We start from the raw sequence: 16,279 nt of genomic DNA, 5'->3' as shown, positions 1-16,279 counted from the left end.
TTGTGTACTTGAACTAGAAGTCGGCAGATTCACCGGTTTTGCCGAATAAATTGACGAAATCAATACCGATACGGTTTTCCAGATCGCGTCTGTCGCTGGAGCTGCTGAGAAGCTCTGATGTAATTACAAGAGCGACCACTAGAGGCAAATCGCTGACACCACATGCTGTTTTTTGTTTTTTACGCGTGAGACTGCACGCTGCACGGAGAGCGCTATATTATATTTATTATTTCAAATGTATTCGTTAAATAATTATATTTATGAATTAATCTCAGCAGCTCAGCGATGCAGTATAAGTCTCTGTGAATGAGCTGTTTAGTAACAACGACATTTTACATAAAAGTGCATTAAAACTCAAATTCTATTCATTACATTCAAAATCATATACAAGTATAACATAACTTTCTTTCTTTCTTTCTTTCTTTCTTTCTTTCTTTCTTTCTTTCTTTCTTTCTTTCTTTCTTTCTTTCTTTCTTTCTTGCTTGTTTTGCTTCCATTCCTTCTTTTGCCATTTCTTCTTTCAGCCTTTATTCTTTATTATTGCTGAAGAAAGAAAGAAAGAAAGAAAGAAAGAAAGAAAGAAAGAAAGAAAGAAAGAAAGAAAGAAAGAAAGAATAAAAGAAAAGGTGAAAGAACGAAAGAGCAAAAGAAATAAAGAACAAAAGAAAGGGAAAAGGGGCAACAGAAAAATAAATAAATAAAAAAGAAAGATAGATAGAAGAAAGAAGGTAAGAAAAAAAGAACAAAATAGCAAAAGAAAGAAATGGCAAAAGTAAGAAATTAAAAAAAGAAGGGCAAAATGGAAAAATAGCAAACTAAAGAGTTACAGAAAGAGCAAAAGTGAAAAAGAGCGAAAGAGCGAAAGAAAGAGCGAAAGAAAGAAAGAAAGAAAGAAAGAAAGAAAGAAAGAAAGAAAGAAAGAAAGAAAGAAAGAAAGAAAGAAAGAAAGAAAGAAAGAAAGAAAGAAAGAAAGAAAGAAAGAAAGAAAGCTTTTTTTAAACAATTTCCTTTTTTCTCATGTTGTACTATATTAAAATTCTCTTCACACAGCTTTCTGTCTTTTTACGCTTCAATGCAGAACGAGAGAAACCAGAGACTCTCTCACTTCATCTAGAGAAGACAGCAGGGTGGTAAGCGAGTGCGTGAGCTCGTCCAGCGCCGTCCTCCGTGCCACGGCTTCAGCGTCCGTGCTCAGCTCCTCCAGAACCTCCAGGCGAGCCGTGAGCCAGGACAGAGCGTCCTCCTGAGCTCTCTGAACCTCACGCTGCATCCACACACACAAATGCAAAAATCACATTTTACAAAATCTATGCTTTTGGAACGATCACATTTTTTGGATGTTTTGTGGAAATAAAATGACACGCCCAGTTTGTAATACATTATTAATAAGCAAGTAATATACGATATATTATTAAAAGGCTTATTAAACCAGTTAATACATTCTTAACTATTTATACATTTTTCAAATATTCATAGATTTATACAAATAAGGTCTGCATCATGGCGGATTTTGGTGCTGATTTGAGACGTGACGCATCAGTAATTTCTAATGTTTAGTGATTAAATTAATTTTTTTATATATGAGTAAAGAATGTACGTTGTAAGTAAATGAGTGTTGCATTAAAGGTCAATTTTTTTTCTCATCTCATGCTATAGCCATCTGAGAGCAATAACATTTTAATTACAATGAAACTGGAAAGAAAGAAAGAAAGAAAGAAAGAAAGAAAGAAAGAAAGAAAGAAAGAAAGAAAGAAAGAAAGAAAGAAAGAAAGAAAGAAAGAAAGAAAGAAAGAAAGAAAGAAAGAAAGGAAGAAAAAAAGGAAGAAAGATAGAAAGAAAAAGAGCAAAATAAATAAAGGCAAATAGAAAGAAAGAAAAAAAGAAAGAAAGAAAGAAAGAAAGAAAGAAAGAAAGAAAGAAAGAAAGAAAGAAAGAAAGAAAGAAAGAAAGAAAGAATAACGCTCACCTGCACTGCGTTGACGCTCTCGCCATCTCTCTGCTGAGACGAGATCCAGGCTGAAACTTCACCGAACCTGAAACAGACCAGATCTTCACACAAACTGATCTCCTTTGTGTTCATCCATCCATCTCCACGTTCTGTTCCTCACCTGCAGTGCCACTCGCTCCACTTGTCCGGATGCTCCTGGAGTCGCAGGTGAACACGTTCCACTTCATCTTTAACCTCAGATATGTTCACTGTGGTCTCCAGGAGGACTTTTTGCACCGGGTCATTCTCTGGAAGTTTCTGGCAGAGCTGCTCTATGGTCTTCAGTCTCCTCTGGCACGCAGAAATCGGGTTCTTGTTCCGGAAAAAAGCCTGCGTTTGTAAACGTGAGTGTGGATTTATTCTTCATGGAAACTCTAATGTTTTATACAGTACACCCTCTGTCTCGGTTTTACCATGTGTTCTCGTATCGCTCTCTCGCTGCCAGACGTTGCCAGCATCTTCTCCTCCCTCTGCAGCTCCACCCTGCACTCCTGCAGTGACGCCATAACTAAGCGCCTCTCCGCCTCCACTCTCAGCCTCAGAAGGTGAGCCGGAGCTTGGGCCTGGATGTCCTGCTCAACACAGTACAGTACAGGAGGGAACATTCTAGTAGCTGCTCTTGGATTCTCTGTTCTGATTGACCAGAGGATTTATTTTATAGAACAGCAGAAGAGCTTCTACTTAAAACACAAGTTCAAAACAGAGACCTGCTGAACTGCAGAAAGAAAGAAGACTGAATGAACGAACGAACGAACGAACGAACGGACGGACGGACGGACGGACGGACGGACGAACAAACAAACACAAACAAACAAAAGAAAGAAAAAAAGAAAAAAAATTAAAAATGAATGAATGAATAAATGATTAATTAATTAATTAAAGAAAGAAAGAAAGAAAGAAAGAAAGAAAGAAAGAAAGAAAGAAAGAAAGAAAGAAAGAAAGAAAGAAAAGAATTAATGATTTAATGAATTAATGAATAACCGAACGAATGAACAACTAAACAAACACACAAACAAAAGAAAGAAAGAAAGAAAGAAAGAAAGAAAGAAAGAAAGAAAGAAAGAAAGAAAGAAAGAAAGAAAGAAAGAAAGAAAGATAGATAGAAAAATCTTCCCAGAAGAGTGGAGGTCACTATAAGAGTAAATGGAGACTAAATGTGGAATGAGATGTTCAGAAAGATGGAGATGATTCTAAAGATGGCTGGGAGGCTGAGAAACAGACCAACCTTCCACTGTTTGTGCAGCCTCCTGACTGACTCCTGGAGGCCCTGCTGCTCCTCCTCGGGTAAGATATCAGTGAGGTCATCACACGCCTTCAAGTAGGCGTTCAACACTCGCTGGTCTAATCGGCTGAAAAAGTCCTAACCACAGAATAATATTTCAGTATGCGGTCACATTGGAAAGGTGGAGCAGGTAGTGAAGATCTATCACGTCCTGCTGACAGTAACACCACACAGAGGACTCTTATCAAGTCATTAGCATCGTAAATTAAAGCTACGAGGTCTGCAATGGCGACGGAGGAATGACGTACGCTGTGTTTGCTGAAGAGCTTAGCAGGGTCTCCTCGCTCTGTCAGACAAGCCTGGCCCACCCTCAGGGTCTTCTCCAGCTCGGCGCGGGTCTCCTCGAATCGGCGTGTCAGGTTGCCGTTAGCCTCGGCGACCCTCCTCCACTCTAACGCCTCCTGCATCAGGGCCTGTACAGGAGGACACGCCTTTCTCTTTCTCATCCATTTCAACCCTAATGTCTGTCAGACACACATTGTTCGACTTACATGAACAAACACTGATACAATCTACTGTACCAGCAAAAGTTTTTGGACACCTGACCATAAGATTTGTTTGTCCATCCCATTCCACATTCCACATTCCACATTTCCCTTGAGTCCCTATTTGTCCTTATGATAATATAAACCGCTACACTTCTGGGAAGCTAATCAACTAGATTTTTGTGGAGATTTGTGCTCATTCATGTTCATGCTCATGTTAAAATCCCATAGTTATGTAGGTGATATTTCAATTTATCTTGGGCCTCCAAGTTCAAGTGAAGGGAAAATAAAATTTTACAGCATCCAAAGACGTTCAACACAATTGTGTACCCTCAGGTTTGCGGTAACAGTTTGGGGAGGAACCAGGTACGGGTGGAAAAGTGCAGGTGTCCCAATACTTTTGGCAATGTGGTGAATTAGTTTTGCTAAAGTATTCAACTTTTACTAAAACTGAGGGATAATAAAGACGTTACAGCAAATACTTTACTGAGCAAATACTGCATGAAGTCTTAAAGAAACCAGTACCAAGAGTACCAGCAATGGCTATTTTCATTACCAGGACCGTAAATGTAACCATGATTTGCAGCCCACCTTCTCTGGTCACAGTCTAAAATTCCCACAGGCCTGGAATTACGTTTCATATTTAGTCTTAAAACCAAAAAAAAAAAAAGAACAACAACCCAAAACCTTTTGACCACCAAACATGCATCAGAATTAGCAAAGGATTTAAAGGAGCCATAAGCAAACCTGAGCGGTGGTCTGAAGCTCGGTCACTCTGTTCTGAAGGAGGGATGCGTCGAAGTTGTAGAGCGTCTTGGTGCAACACAGCGCCCTCTGCAGGGCCAGGTAACTACGCTCCACGGCGCACACACACTGCTTACAGCTCTGTTGCTGCAACAGCAACTCCTATAACGCACACATACACACAAACACTGACACACTGTTTCATCGTAACATTAAAATCACGATTAAAACAAATCAGCCATGAAATTGCTCGAGCTGGAAAATAACTGGGGGGGGAATGGAAGCATAAAAATAATACTTGTTTCGGATTGGCTGATGTTTGTGTATGTTAAAATACCATTTGAAAGTGCGGAAATACGGCAGCATTGGAAATAACTGTTCATTCGCTCCATTTGTATCAGGATTGTTCAGCTGAAAATTTTTTTCTCTGCCTTTCTTTCTTTCTGTTTCTCTCTAACCCTCCCTCACATCTGCTTTACTATCAAATTTCATCCCCCATGGAAATTTCATTCTCATTAGCACACTGTGCTCAGCCAAAGCGCCTGTTAGGGTGAAAAGAAAGAAGGCTAGAAATGTGATGTCACAATCGGAACGTGTGCGCTTAAACGACGAGAAGAAAGAGTTACAATAAAACAAGTCATTGATAAATAATCCCGTTTTATTGTGTTTTATCGTCGGAAATAAATCGACACCCAATCGGATCGAACGATCCCAGTACGCCATAGTTCAATCCATACTATTAAATGAAGACAGAATAAAGCTAATTTTGGAGTTCTTCAGCACCCACGTCTTCTCACCTGGTTTCTATGCTGGTCGTGCTGTTGAGCGATGATGTGACCCGCATGATCAGCGATCTGATAGAAGGTGGAGATTTGCCCCTCCAGCTCCTCTAGCACAGGAAGCACGATGTGACATTCTCTCAGAACCAGCGGACATTTCTCCTTCATCTGAAACACATTTACGACTTACAGCTGAGCAGTTGAGGGTCAAGGGGCCTTGCTCTGGGGCCCAGCAGCTTGCTGGTGCTGGGATTTACACTTTAAATCCTAATAGGAGCCCAGGTGTTGGGAAAGGTAATCAGCATGTACATGTACCTTGTATAGTTGTCCTTTGATGGACGCCATCGTTGTGAGGACTTGCTTTCCGTCCCCACCGCTGGAGTCTCTGGTCCAGAGCTGAGCTGTGTGAGCAGACGTTTTGTATCTCACCTCCATCGCTGGTAACCTGTGCTTGATCTCCTTCATAGCAAACAAAAGAAAACTTGAATGAGAGTTCTAAGCGGTGCATTTATTTTGAAGTAAGGATTGTTGATTTTTGGATTGACGGACAAAAGTACGAGGTGATATCAAAAAGTTTCAAGTCCACTTGTGTAACTGGTGCTATTCTGACCCATGTGCATTCCCACATCTGCGATTTCATCACGGACAGCAAGTTAGAACAAAGAGCGAATGTAAAATTCAGCAAGAAACTGGCCAAATCCGCCAAGAGATGTTTGACGTGAAGTATGTTTGACGGGTCACTCGAGGGGACGAGAGAGCAGGAATGAGCTGAACCCCTAAAAATGTCAAAACACGATCAACTCGTGCATGATGATCGTCGGAGAACGATCCACATGATCTCGCTTTCGCACCCACCCTACTCGCCTGATTTGGCTTCTAAAGACTTCGCCCTCTTTCCAAAGATTAAGAGTGAAAAGGTCTAGGAGAAGTTCTAACCACATTAAGTTCTGCTAACATTCTAGTGGCACCATCAGGCTTGTTCTGTTTTGGAAGTACCTTCACAATCGAAACCTTTGAACAAAACAGCCTTTATTTGTCGCATATACATTACAGCATACTTACATTTTTTCTTTGCATATTCCAGCTTGCTCAGAAGCTGGGGTCAGACATGATACAGCGCCCCTGGAGCACAGAAGGTTAAGAGCCTTGCTTAAGGGCCCAAGAGTAGCAACTTGACGATACCACCGCTTGAACCCCCAACCTTCCGATCAGTACCCCGGCATCTTAACCACTGAGCTACCACTCCACCATGTAGTAAAACTTTAAAGTCATCCAGGTAGCTTTGGATTTCTGGGTCGAGATGAGTCCGATTATTAAGTAGATTTTCCACCATCTTGGATTTTGTCAAAAATTATTTTGAACACTCCAAAAAAATTTCTGTAAGGAACCAACAAATGTGACCACAAAGCTGTCAAAACAGGAAGTTAAGCTCTATTACAGCAACTTGAAATTATTGGACGACTTTACTCACTGACACAAAATTAGGAATATATCTTCAGGATAATAACCTGAGGCCTCTTTTTCATCATCTTTCACCTGCCCCTTTAGGGTTTTCCACAGCAGATCACCTGTCTCCATACCACTCTGTACTTTACATCTGCCTCTTTCAAACCAAATCATCTTCATGTCTTTCCTCACTACATCCATAAACCTCCTCCTTGGCCTTCCACCCTCAGCATTCTCCTACTGATATATCCCATGTCCCTCCTCTGCACATGATCTTAATCACGCCTCTCTTGTCTCCAAAATGTCCTACCCGCACGGTCTCTCTAATAAACTTGTAACATGACCTAAGGCCTCTTAAATCCGTTTGCTGTCAATAAGACCTTTAAAAAACACTTGTATTGTCTGGAATTTAGGAAACTTTATCTCTACCTGAACATTCCTTACAAACGTTCTGACGTCTGGGAGCGACACCTGGACAGGTGAGGTGAGTTTGGAGGTAGAAGTTTCTAAAAACTCCCGAAGAGCCGTGATGGCGTCCCGAAGCTCCGTCTCGCTGTGGGTCTCGAGCACATGAGCGTACTGCAGAGACAGAAAACGTTTCAACTCACAGGGTGGCAGTTTATTACAGTTTTTCTCAGTTGTTTTGCAGCGTTTCTCAGATCATAAATTCTTAAAACTCCCACATCATGTAGTCACTTGTGCACATCAAAAAAGCAATTTCTCGTTGCTTTGATCAAATTGCGAAAGCTTTGGTACAATCGTTTGCAGTTTTTCTCAATCGATTTGGAGTTTTTCTCAAATCATCCTTAATATTTGCAAACCAACATTTTTAAAACATTTTGTACAAGCACCACAACACATTGGATTTCATGCAAAGGTCTGTAATTTTCTCAAAATCCTTAATTCATCTCTCAAAAGTAAATATTTGTATCAGTGAACATCTCATTCCCATCAGAATGAAAAGTGCCTTCGTCATTTTTCAGTTTTTTTATGTTGTTAGTATGACGCTGCACAGTTTCAGGATTTCTTGATATAAACTACGGTTTGGATCACAGTGAATAAAAAGGCACAAAGTTAAATTTCTTCTGTTTGGCATCTATGAATTTCAGCAGAACAAATTCATTGATGTGATCGCATATTTGATTTATATTGATTGCAGTAGACGGGACAGGATTCACACTTTTACTGTACTGTATTGGTATTCGTTCGTTTCTTGGTTGTTCATCTATTTCCAGAACTTGTAATTCTCTGTTTTGTCTCCAATTGAAGGTTCATGAGATTCACCTTTGACCTGTTTTGGAGCTGTACACTCCCCTTTGTTAGCAAAATTCAAGATTCAAGATAAGGATGATTCCATTAATGCTCCACAGCGACTGAGAAAAACTGTAAATAGTTTAATATTTAAAAAAGAATAGAAAGAAAGTGTTCGTCAAGTCAAGTCAAGTCAAGTCAAGTGTCAAGAGGCTTTTATTTTCATTTCTACTATACACAGTGGTACACAGTACACAGTAAAAACGAGACAACGTTTCTCCAGAACCCTGGTGCTACACTAAACAACAACCAACATGTTGGACTATTCAATTGACGATATAATGTCTATAACTTGTGTTGAATGGAACACACATTATTTTAACAAACTCATAAGTATTGGCCACCCCAAACTGAAGTACAGTGGAACCTCGGAGCTCGCGAGGGTTAGGGACCAAGACCGGTCGCGAGTTCCGAATTTTCACGACCTTTTGATACGCCCCTTCCAACCCAGTAAAAACCCAAAGAACACTATACGAAATCGATTTAAATAAGTAAATAACACTATTTCACTCCATAACACTTAATTATTAGACAATAGTTTTAGAAATGTTAAAACTAGCGTTTTGAGCAGCTCGCGGTTGCTCACGAGCCGATCTGAATGAGAGTCGGCGGTCGGAATGAAAGTCGCGAGCATGCGAGGTCGCGAGCGCTGAGGCCGCGAGCTCCGAGGTTCCACTGTACAGGTAGTTCCCCAACTAACGATATACATGTGTTGATTATCCCATCGTAACTTGAAAATTGGTAAGTCAAGTAATGGATTAGCCTACTTAGGAGTCTTAAAGAATGGTGATCAGTGTGGGGTAGAGTACTTTAATTTATTATTAGTTTTTCTCAGTTGCTTTGGAGCGTTTCTCAGACCAGAAATAACATTTTAAAAATGACTTGTTCAACCTCCACGTCATTTAGTCATTTGTGCTCATCATAAAAACATTTCTTGTTTCTTTGATCAAATTACGAAAGCTTTTGTATATCGATTTAATTGATTGTGTTCAAGTGTCTGCTGTTTCCTACATTATCTTATCAGTTGTTTATGTTCATGTTGATCAAAATGTATTATAGTACTTTCACCTGAATAGTTTTAACCCCCAAAACATCTCAGCAGCAGTTCATTGTAAGTCAGCGAATGTAAAATTGTTAAACCAGTCGTCAGAATCTGTCATCTAACATTTCTATTACACTTTTATTAGTAAATGTGATGAATTGATGAATTGTGCAGATGAATCTTGAACGTCACTAATGAAGGCGAGTGAACGACATCAGAACCAATCATCAACCAGTTCTCTAAAACAGGTCAAAGGTGAATCTCGTGACACTTCATTTGGAGAGTGAATACAGACAAAACACAGAATTATACTTTCTGAAAATGGATGAATAACTAAGAAACATACAAACACCAGTAAAGTACAGTAAAGTTGGAAATCCTGTCTGGTCTCTTACAATCAAGATAAATCAAATATCTTCTTCTTCTTCTTTCAGCTGCTCCCATTAGGGGTCTCCACAGTGGATCATCTGTCTCCATACCCCTCTGTCCTCTACATCTGCCTCTTTCACACCAACTACCTGCATGTCTTCCCTCACCACATCCATAAACCTCCTCCTTGGCCTTCCTCTTTTCCTCCCTATGGTGGCTCCATCCTCAGCATTCTCCTACTGATATACCCCATGTCCCTCCTCTGCACATGACATGTTCACACATAAGTTTGTGTAAATTTGTTCTGCCTCATCCACACTCCCATTTAGGGGCAATTTAGAGTCACCAATCCACTTTGTGAGGTTGGAGGAAACCAAAGATCCTGGATAGAGATACAGGCAGACATAATGAGAACATGTGAAACTCCATACAGCCAGTAAACTTGAGTGAGGGATTGAATCTGGAGCTGTGAAGTGAAGTGTAAAAGTGGTTTGTGAAACCCTGACCTGGTTCATGAAGCGATTAACCTGGTTAAGATCGAGGGCTGGGTTTTCACCTGTTTGGCTTTACTGAATAAATCTCTCCATCTCCCGTTGAGGAGCAGCAGCTGGTGCTTGAGGTCTCGTGCCACTGTTTCGTCGCACGTCTCTATGAGGAAGTTTCCTGCAGCATTCATGGTGGCGTGGTTCTCCATCCAGTGTGAAAGTGTCCTGAAGAACTCCTACAGATGTTTGTGTGTATGTGTGTGTGAGAGAGGGAGTGTGAGAGACAAAGAGACAGAGAGAAATGTGATGGGAAGTGTTTTGACCTGATTTCAGTAAAGCGGCTGAACTGGGATTACACTCAGACAGACTAATTACAGTTCCCGTGTGAGGAGGATAACACACGTCTGTGTAAAACACTGTACGTCAATTACGGAGAGGATGTTCATTTTATTACCATTTATTCTTAAATAATACATTCAATAAATATATAAATAAATCATTTGACATTGTACACAAATATACTATAAGACAGACGTGGTTTTATCGAACAAATAAACGTACCTCCAGATACGGAGGTCAAATTTTCTTCTCTTAAAAAATAATAATGACAATTTATTCAAACTAATCATATGGTGCCCTCGTCTAGACGGACTCCAGACCTGTGTGCTAAGCTTATTGTCAATAAACACGCTTTACATTTTTTTTTTTTTTTTTTTTTTTATGAGAGAAACTTGAAATCTCATTGGTCAGAATGTGGGTTTATGGTAATGAGCTCTGTTTCCACTATACTATACACTATAGTTACACTATAATACCAAAAGTATTGGGTCACCTGGTCATAAGTACGATATGTGATTTTTGAGCATTGCATTCCGCATTTACTGCCAATTTGCGCTTCTAATTTCCTCCACTCTTCTGGGAAGATGTTCCACTAGATTTTGGAGTGTGCTTATGGATATTTGTGTTGATCAGCCACAAGGGTGTTATGAAAATTAATGTAGGTGAGGAGACCTGGAGTGCAGTCAGCATTCACATTCATCCCAAAGGTGTTCAGTAGGGATGAGATCAGAGCTCTATAGCAGGAACCACAAGATCTTCCTCTCCAAAGCATGTAAACCAGATCTTCAAGGAGCTCACTTTGTGCACAGGGGCATCGCCATGCTGGAACAGGTTTGGGTGTGCAAGTTCAAAATGCTAAATTTCATTATAGCGCCATCTAAAGACGTCCTGTACAATTGAGTGCCTCCAGATTTGTGGTAACAGTTTGGAAAAGAACCACATAGAGCAGGAAAGGTCAGGTGTCCCAATACTTATAGATAGATAGATAGATAGATAGATAGATAGATAGATAGATAGATAGATAGATAGATAGATAGATAGATAGATAGATAGATAGATAGATAGATATCAAAACTTTATGATCATCCACAGTCACTCACCCGTTTACTGTTCTCTGGCTGTCTCAGAGCTCCTTCAGCATCCTCCAGCCATGCCTGCAGAGACGCCACACAGTTACTGTACCTCTCCCAGTTCTCCTGCACCTCCTCCAGCATGGACCTGACGCTGCGCATCTCCACCGCCAGACTCCTCCACTGATCCGCCACATCCCTCAGGAAGCACTTCACCCTCTTCTCCACTACACACATACACACACACACACTTGAACACATGCCCACTAGCTCTTTAGGGTTTTGTTAATAAAAAACATGTCTAAACTTGATGCGTGATTGGACCAGGTTCTCCACATAATACATTTCTGCCCCCTTCTGCCTTTCTCCACCCCCCCCTCGTCTTTTGCCCTGTTTTTGATCTCCCGCCATTTTACCCCATGCCTTGTCACTAACCAAGAAAGACATGTGCGAACAAACACACCGCTGTCTCAGAGTGCGTTAACAAATGAGTGTGTGCCATCCACCCCCTTCTACACGGACAATCTCAAAAAGCTCTCTGATTGGTTAGTCAGCTCTGATTGACGGGTAAGGCACTGTATTTTCCGCCCACTCTGTAATCACAGATCGTTTCGTTCTCGCGGATCTGATGTCACCACGATTTTGGATGTATACAAATGAAATCTGATGAACGTGCACATTTCTAGAAAAGGTTTCTAGAAATATGACAAAATGCAAAAAAATCCATTATTAGATATAAAAATTTGAAGATAAGTTCATATTATAGGGTTTGTTTTGTACCTCTAGCTAGTTCGAGAAACTTTTTCACACACACACACACACACACACACACACACACACACACACACACACACACACACACACACACACACACACACACACACACACACACACACATTTTTATTTTCACAGCCTAAAGATGTTCCTTGACAAAACAAATCCCAAATTGCTTTGCTACATTTAACAAAAATTGACAATGTCATGGGCTCATGTGATTGGCTCAAACATGGACCAATCACAGCGCAGTGCCCTGCTTTCACTATGGCATTTGTAGCCACAGGCAGGGTGAGAGCAACATGTTTGTTTCGGCTACGGTTCTGAGAGGAACCCATTAGGACGTCTCCACTAATGGAGTGAAACTCCCCGCTGAATACAGGGCTCGAAAAAAACTCATTTACCAAACGCCTGAGGAGAACGAGACAAACGACGGGACAGTACGTGGACGTGTGCATGTGTGCGTGTGTGTGTGTGTGTGTGTGTGTGTGTGTGTGTGTGTGTGTGTGTGTGTGTGCGTGCGTGTGAGAGGAGGGGATGCTGCAGGCTGAGACTGATTGACTATTGCGTCCCTCAAGGATTGATCTTGCTGAGGTTCAGAGCGACGTCTGATAGGATTCCACCCCGAGGACACGGAGACAGTGGGCGCAGAAGACAAATAAACCGCAGAAATGTTGTTACCATGTGTACATAATATCTACGATAATATCTGTCTTATAAACGCTCTGATTTCAAGCTTTTATTACCCTGATTTGTGGAAATGCTAAATAAAGTGTTTAAAATGTGCGTGTGCAGATTTATCTGAGGGACTGAACAGGTTCTGGGTGAGTTCCTCACAATAACTACATACAATCATATCAGAATATCTACAACATCTGTTTTTGCCTTAATAGAGAGACACAAAAAGAGAGACAGAGAGAGAGACAGACAGGCAGAAGGATGGATGATAGATAAACAGATGCACAGACAGACATTCATATAGAGCGACACTGATGAATGGATGAAGGAACAGACAGACAGACAGACAGACAGACAGACAGACAGACAGACAGACAGACAGACAGACAGACAGACAGACAGACAGACAGATAGATAGATAGATAGATAGATAGATAGATAGATAGATAGATAGATAGATAGATAGATAGATAGATTCTTGCCTGAAGCATCAGCGCTTATGTACAGCACGGCGCTCTGCTTGAGAGCCTCATAGACGGAGTCGTACTTTTGGAAGAAATGCTCACCTTCGACAAACGACTAGGAGCAGAAGAAAGAAAGAAACAAACAAAAAAACAAACAGGACAACCGGTTAATTTTTAATTTTTCGAGAAAAATCTCGAAACTTTAATAGATTTCGCAGTGAGTCCTAACAGGTTTTATTGTATATTTAAAATGCTATATTTAAAGGTGCAGCTAAGATGGAAAGAGAATAAAACATGCCATTATTATATTAATACGCATATGTTGTTCTTCTCCTAAACAATTGTATAAGATGTCTATGGATGTCGTAGCATGAAATTGTAGTTTAATCAAATAATAATTGAATTTTATAATTTTCTATAATAATTTTAAATGAATGTTCGGTATAATCGTTTAATCAAACACCTTCGAGCATGATGCTCTACACTCACCACGTAACTCTGGAGCAGGAGCTCGGTCGATTCCCGCCGTCCGTATTTAATTATCCAGGATTTCAGCTTGGATTCGCCGAGCGAGAGGAAGCCCAGCATGCGGTACCTCGACTCCCAAAATTGCAGTTTGCTCAGATGTATGTGTGAGGAGGTGGATACGTAATTTAATCTGTTAGACATCAAAAAATAAAAGTATAATAAGGAGCTTTTTTGGAAGGAGTCTCCAGTTTCATCACTATTGTAGCAGCTGAGAAGGTTTACACAAATTATAATTCACAATGCCAAGCACATTATATTGTCTACAATTGATTTGTATTTAAATGTAAATTCTATGTATATTACAACTATATTTAATTTCTACTCTTTTATTATTGTCTAATTATTATTATTTTTTTTTTATTTTTAACATTTTTAAAATTCCATTTTATGCCACGGACCAGTCATTAAAACCGCATAGTTGTGCACGTGGCTAATAAAACTTGACGTCTGAATGGAACTTGTGATTTGTTCTGTAGCTGGAACTTGTCCCTTTAGAGCTACTACTATAGAAAATAAATTGACAGTTTCTGACCAATAGGAACCCTCAATTAAGATCCCTGGACGCGCCGTGTACTTGAGATGTTTTTTTTTGCTTACAGAGTGAGTGTCGCTTGTAAAACTATAGGAATGTCATTTGAATTATAAAATATCTATTAAATTATTCCTGATTATCTCTTCTCTTTATTTCATAGCTTTTCTCTATGTTTCTATCCAATCAGATTTCAGCAGTCAAATCAGGTGTAGCTTGAAGCAAATGCTTCAACCAATCAGATTGCGATTTTAGTCACTATGAGAGCGTCTAGCAGGTATTCAATCACATCTGCATTTTCAGAGTGCACTAGTCAGAACACGCAACCCGAATCTGTAGCGAACTGCACCAGCTCAAATATATTCATGTGGATTTAATAGCTGTTTTTTTTCTCAGGACACCACTGAAGGCTTTGGAATACCGGTAGCTTGTCTTGTTTGAACAATTTCTTCTCAAATTTCGCTTTTGGATGGATTCACCACTTGAACACGTCTTGGCACATTTTTATCTTTCTTACACACACCTCTCTGCCATGTCTTGGAGCTGCTCGGCAGGTAAGAGAACGCCAGCGACACTCCGGTCCCTGTGGAAACGCCGGAAGGTCTGCTGGTGCGTTTCGCAGAGGCCGAGGACCTCCTGCGGTAAACAAAGCCGTACACATCCATCATGCTCAGTCCTGCTATTCTCCTGCTCAGACACCCCATCCCTCATTTCCCTTCTCCTCCCCACAACCTCCTCTCCCCCGTGGTGATTTGTCATCTACCTGATGGAGTTGCCGCGTTCGGTGGATGGCATTCGCCGTCTCCTCGTGGCTCTGCTCAGGAACCAGGTCCTCTCGGAGGATTTTCTCTGCCTGGTGAAGCCACACACCTATAGAACCCAGAGGATCTGGCAACCCACCATCCAGCTGCATATGCCAATCCAGAAGCTGAAGATAATTTATTTTGGTTTATGTTGGTTTCAATATAATTAATTGCAGTCAGCACATAGTATCTGGTCCATCGCTGATTATATTCCTTAAGCAGCACATTATTGTTTGTATTAATTTTTTTTTTTTTATTATTCTATATTTTGTTTCTTTTGCAAATGGATATTAAATATCGTACTAACTACAGGTGACATTCAACTATGAGTAAAGCTACGGCAAGCTACAGAGTTACGAATTCTCCATTATTTTGAATCCAAACAACAATTTTTTTGCTTTCCCTCACATTACACTGGAAAAACATAACTAAAATAAACTACAACTTGACTAAAGTAACTAAAAAATTAGAAACAAGTCAAATGATCTGCAGTAAGATACACCAATTACTGTACACCTGAAATAAGAAAACATATCTAGGCTTTAGAAAAGAACAAAACATCTCAAAATAAGACACTTATTACAAGCAGTCATAGTTATAACAGTGGAACCTCGATACTCGTGACCTCGATAGTTTGCGACTATTTGTTTGGAACTGGACTGAGAGTAACTCATGAAAAATCTGATGACGTGAAGCCGCGAGTGGCTCAAAAGTTCCGAGTAACATTTCAAGTTTCTAGTAAAGAAATTACATAAAAATGTTCGAAAAACTATTTATTTATTGTATTATTCATTTAAAATAGTAAATAAAACATTTATAACAAGTAATTCACAATTCTTGTTTAGTTTACACTACGGTACATGTACAATTCCCTCTTGAAAAATGGAACCATCAAAAGTGGAGTCAAAACCTCACCATTTTTTGTTACTCGTGAGGGGTATTAGAACGTACCCCCCCGCAAAGATCGATGCTGCACTGTACTGGGCAATTTTAAAACCAGTTATTATAGCTAAAATAAAGTCTTAAAAGATAACTCTGATGATAATTAATCTCAATTTGCAGGTTACTTTAAGCTTGACTAAGTAAGAAAAAAATGATAAAGAATCTTGAACAATCATAATAATCTTACACAATCTGCTCTCGCATAGGATTTTTTCTTAAAAT

At 40.0% G+C, this 16,279-nt stretch overlaps 1 protein-coding gene across 1 annotated transcript in view; it reads right to left on the bottom strand.

The window, feature by feature from the left end:
* The window catches only part of syne1a (spectrin repeat containing, nuclear envelope 1a), a 216,644-nt gene that overhangs the window by 140,339 nt on the left and 60,026 nt on the right, over positions 1-16,279 (bottom strand). Inside the window, exons 13-28 of the mRNA XM_083562574.1 lie at positions 15,076-15,240; positions 14,836-14,948; positions 13,745-13,913; positions 13,274-13,370; positions 11,370-11,566; positions 10,002-10,166; positions 7,153-7,302; positions 5,593-5,736; positions 5,296-5,445; positions 4,502-4,660; positions 3,518-3,682; positions 3,213-3,347; positions 2,401-2,559; positions 2,109-2,317; positions 1,967-2,033; positions 1,106-1,264 (exon numbers count right to left, since the gene is read on the bottom strand). Coding sequence (XP_083418700.1) covers positions 1,106-1,264; positions 1,967-2,033; positions 2,109-2,317; positions 2,401-2,559; positions 3,213-3,347; positions 3,518-3,682; positions 4,502-4,660; positions 5,296-5,445; positions 5,593-5,736; positions 7,153-7,302; positions 10,002-10,166; positions 11,370-11,566; positions 13,274-13,370; positions 13,745-13,913; positions 14,836-14,948; positions 15,076-15,240 — 2,403 coding nt within the window. The remainder of the gene's footprint in view (positions 1-1,105; positions 1,265-1,966; positions 2,034-2,108; positions 2,318-2,400; positions 2,560-3,212; positions 3,348-3,517; positions 3,683-4,501; positions 4,661-5,295; positions 5,446-5,592; positions 5,737-7,152; positions 7,303-10,001; positions 10,167-11,369; positions 11,567-13,273; positions 13,371-13,744; positions 13,914-14,835; positions 14,949-15,075; positions 15,241-16,279) is intronic.

Source organism: Silurus aristotelis (genome assembly GCF_946808225.1).
Source record: "Silurus aristotelis genome assembly, chromosome: 15".
NCBI classification, from domain to species: Eukaryota; Metazoa; Chordata; class Actinopteri; order Siluriformes; family Siluridae; genus Silurus; species Silurus aristotelis.
The sequence above is the reverse complement of the archived record's forward strand: the minus strand, read 5'-3'. Positions and strand labels throughout refer to the sequence as shown.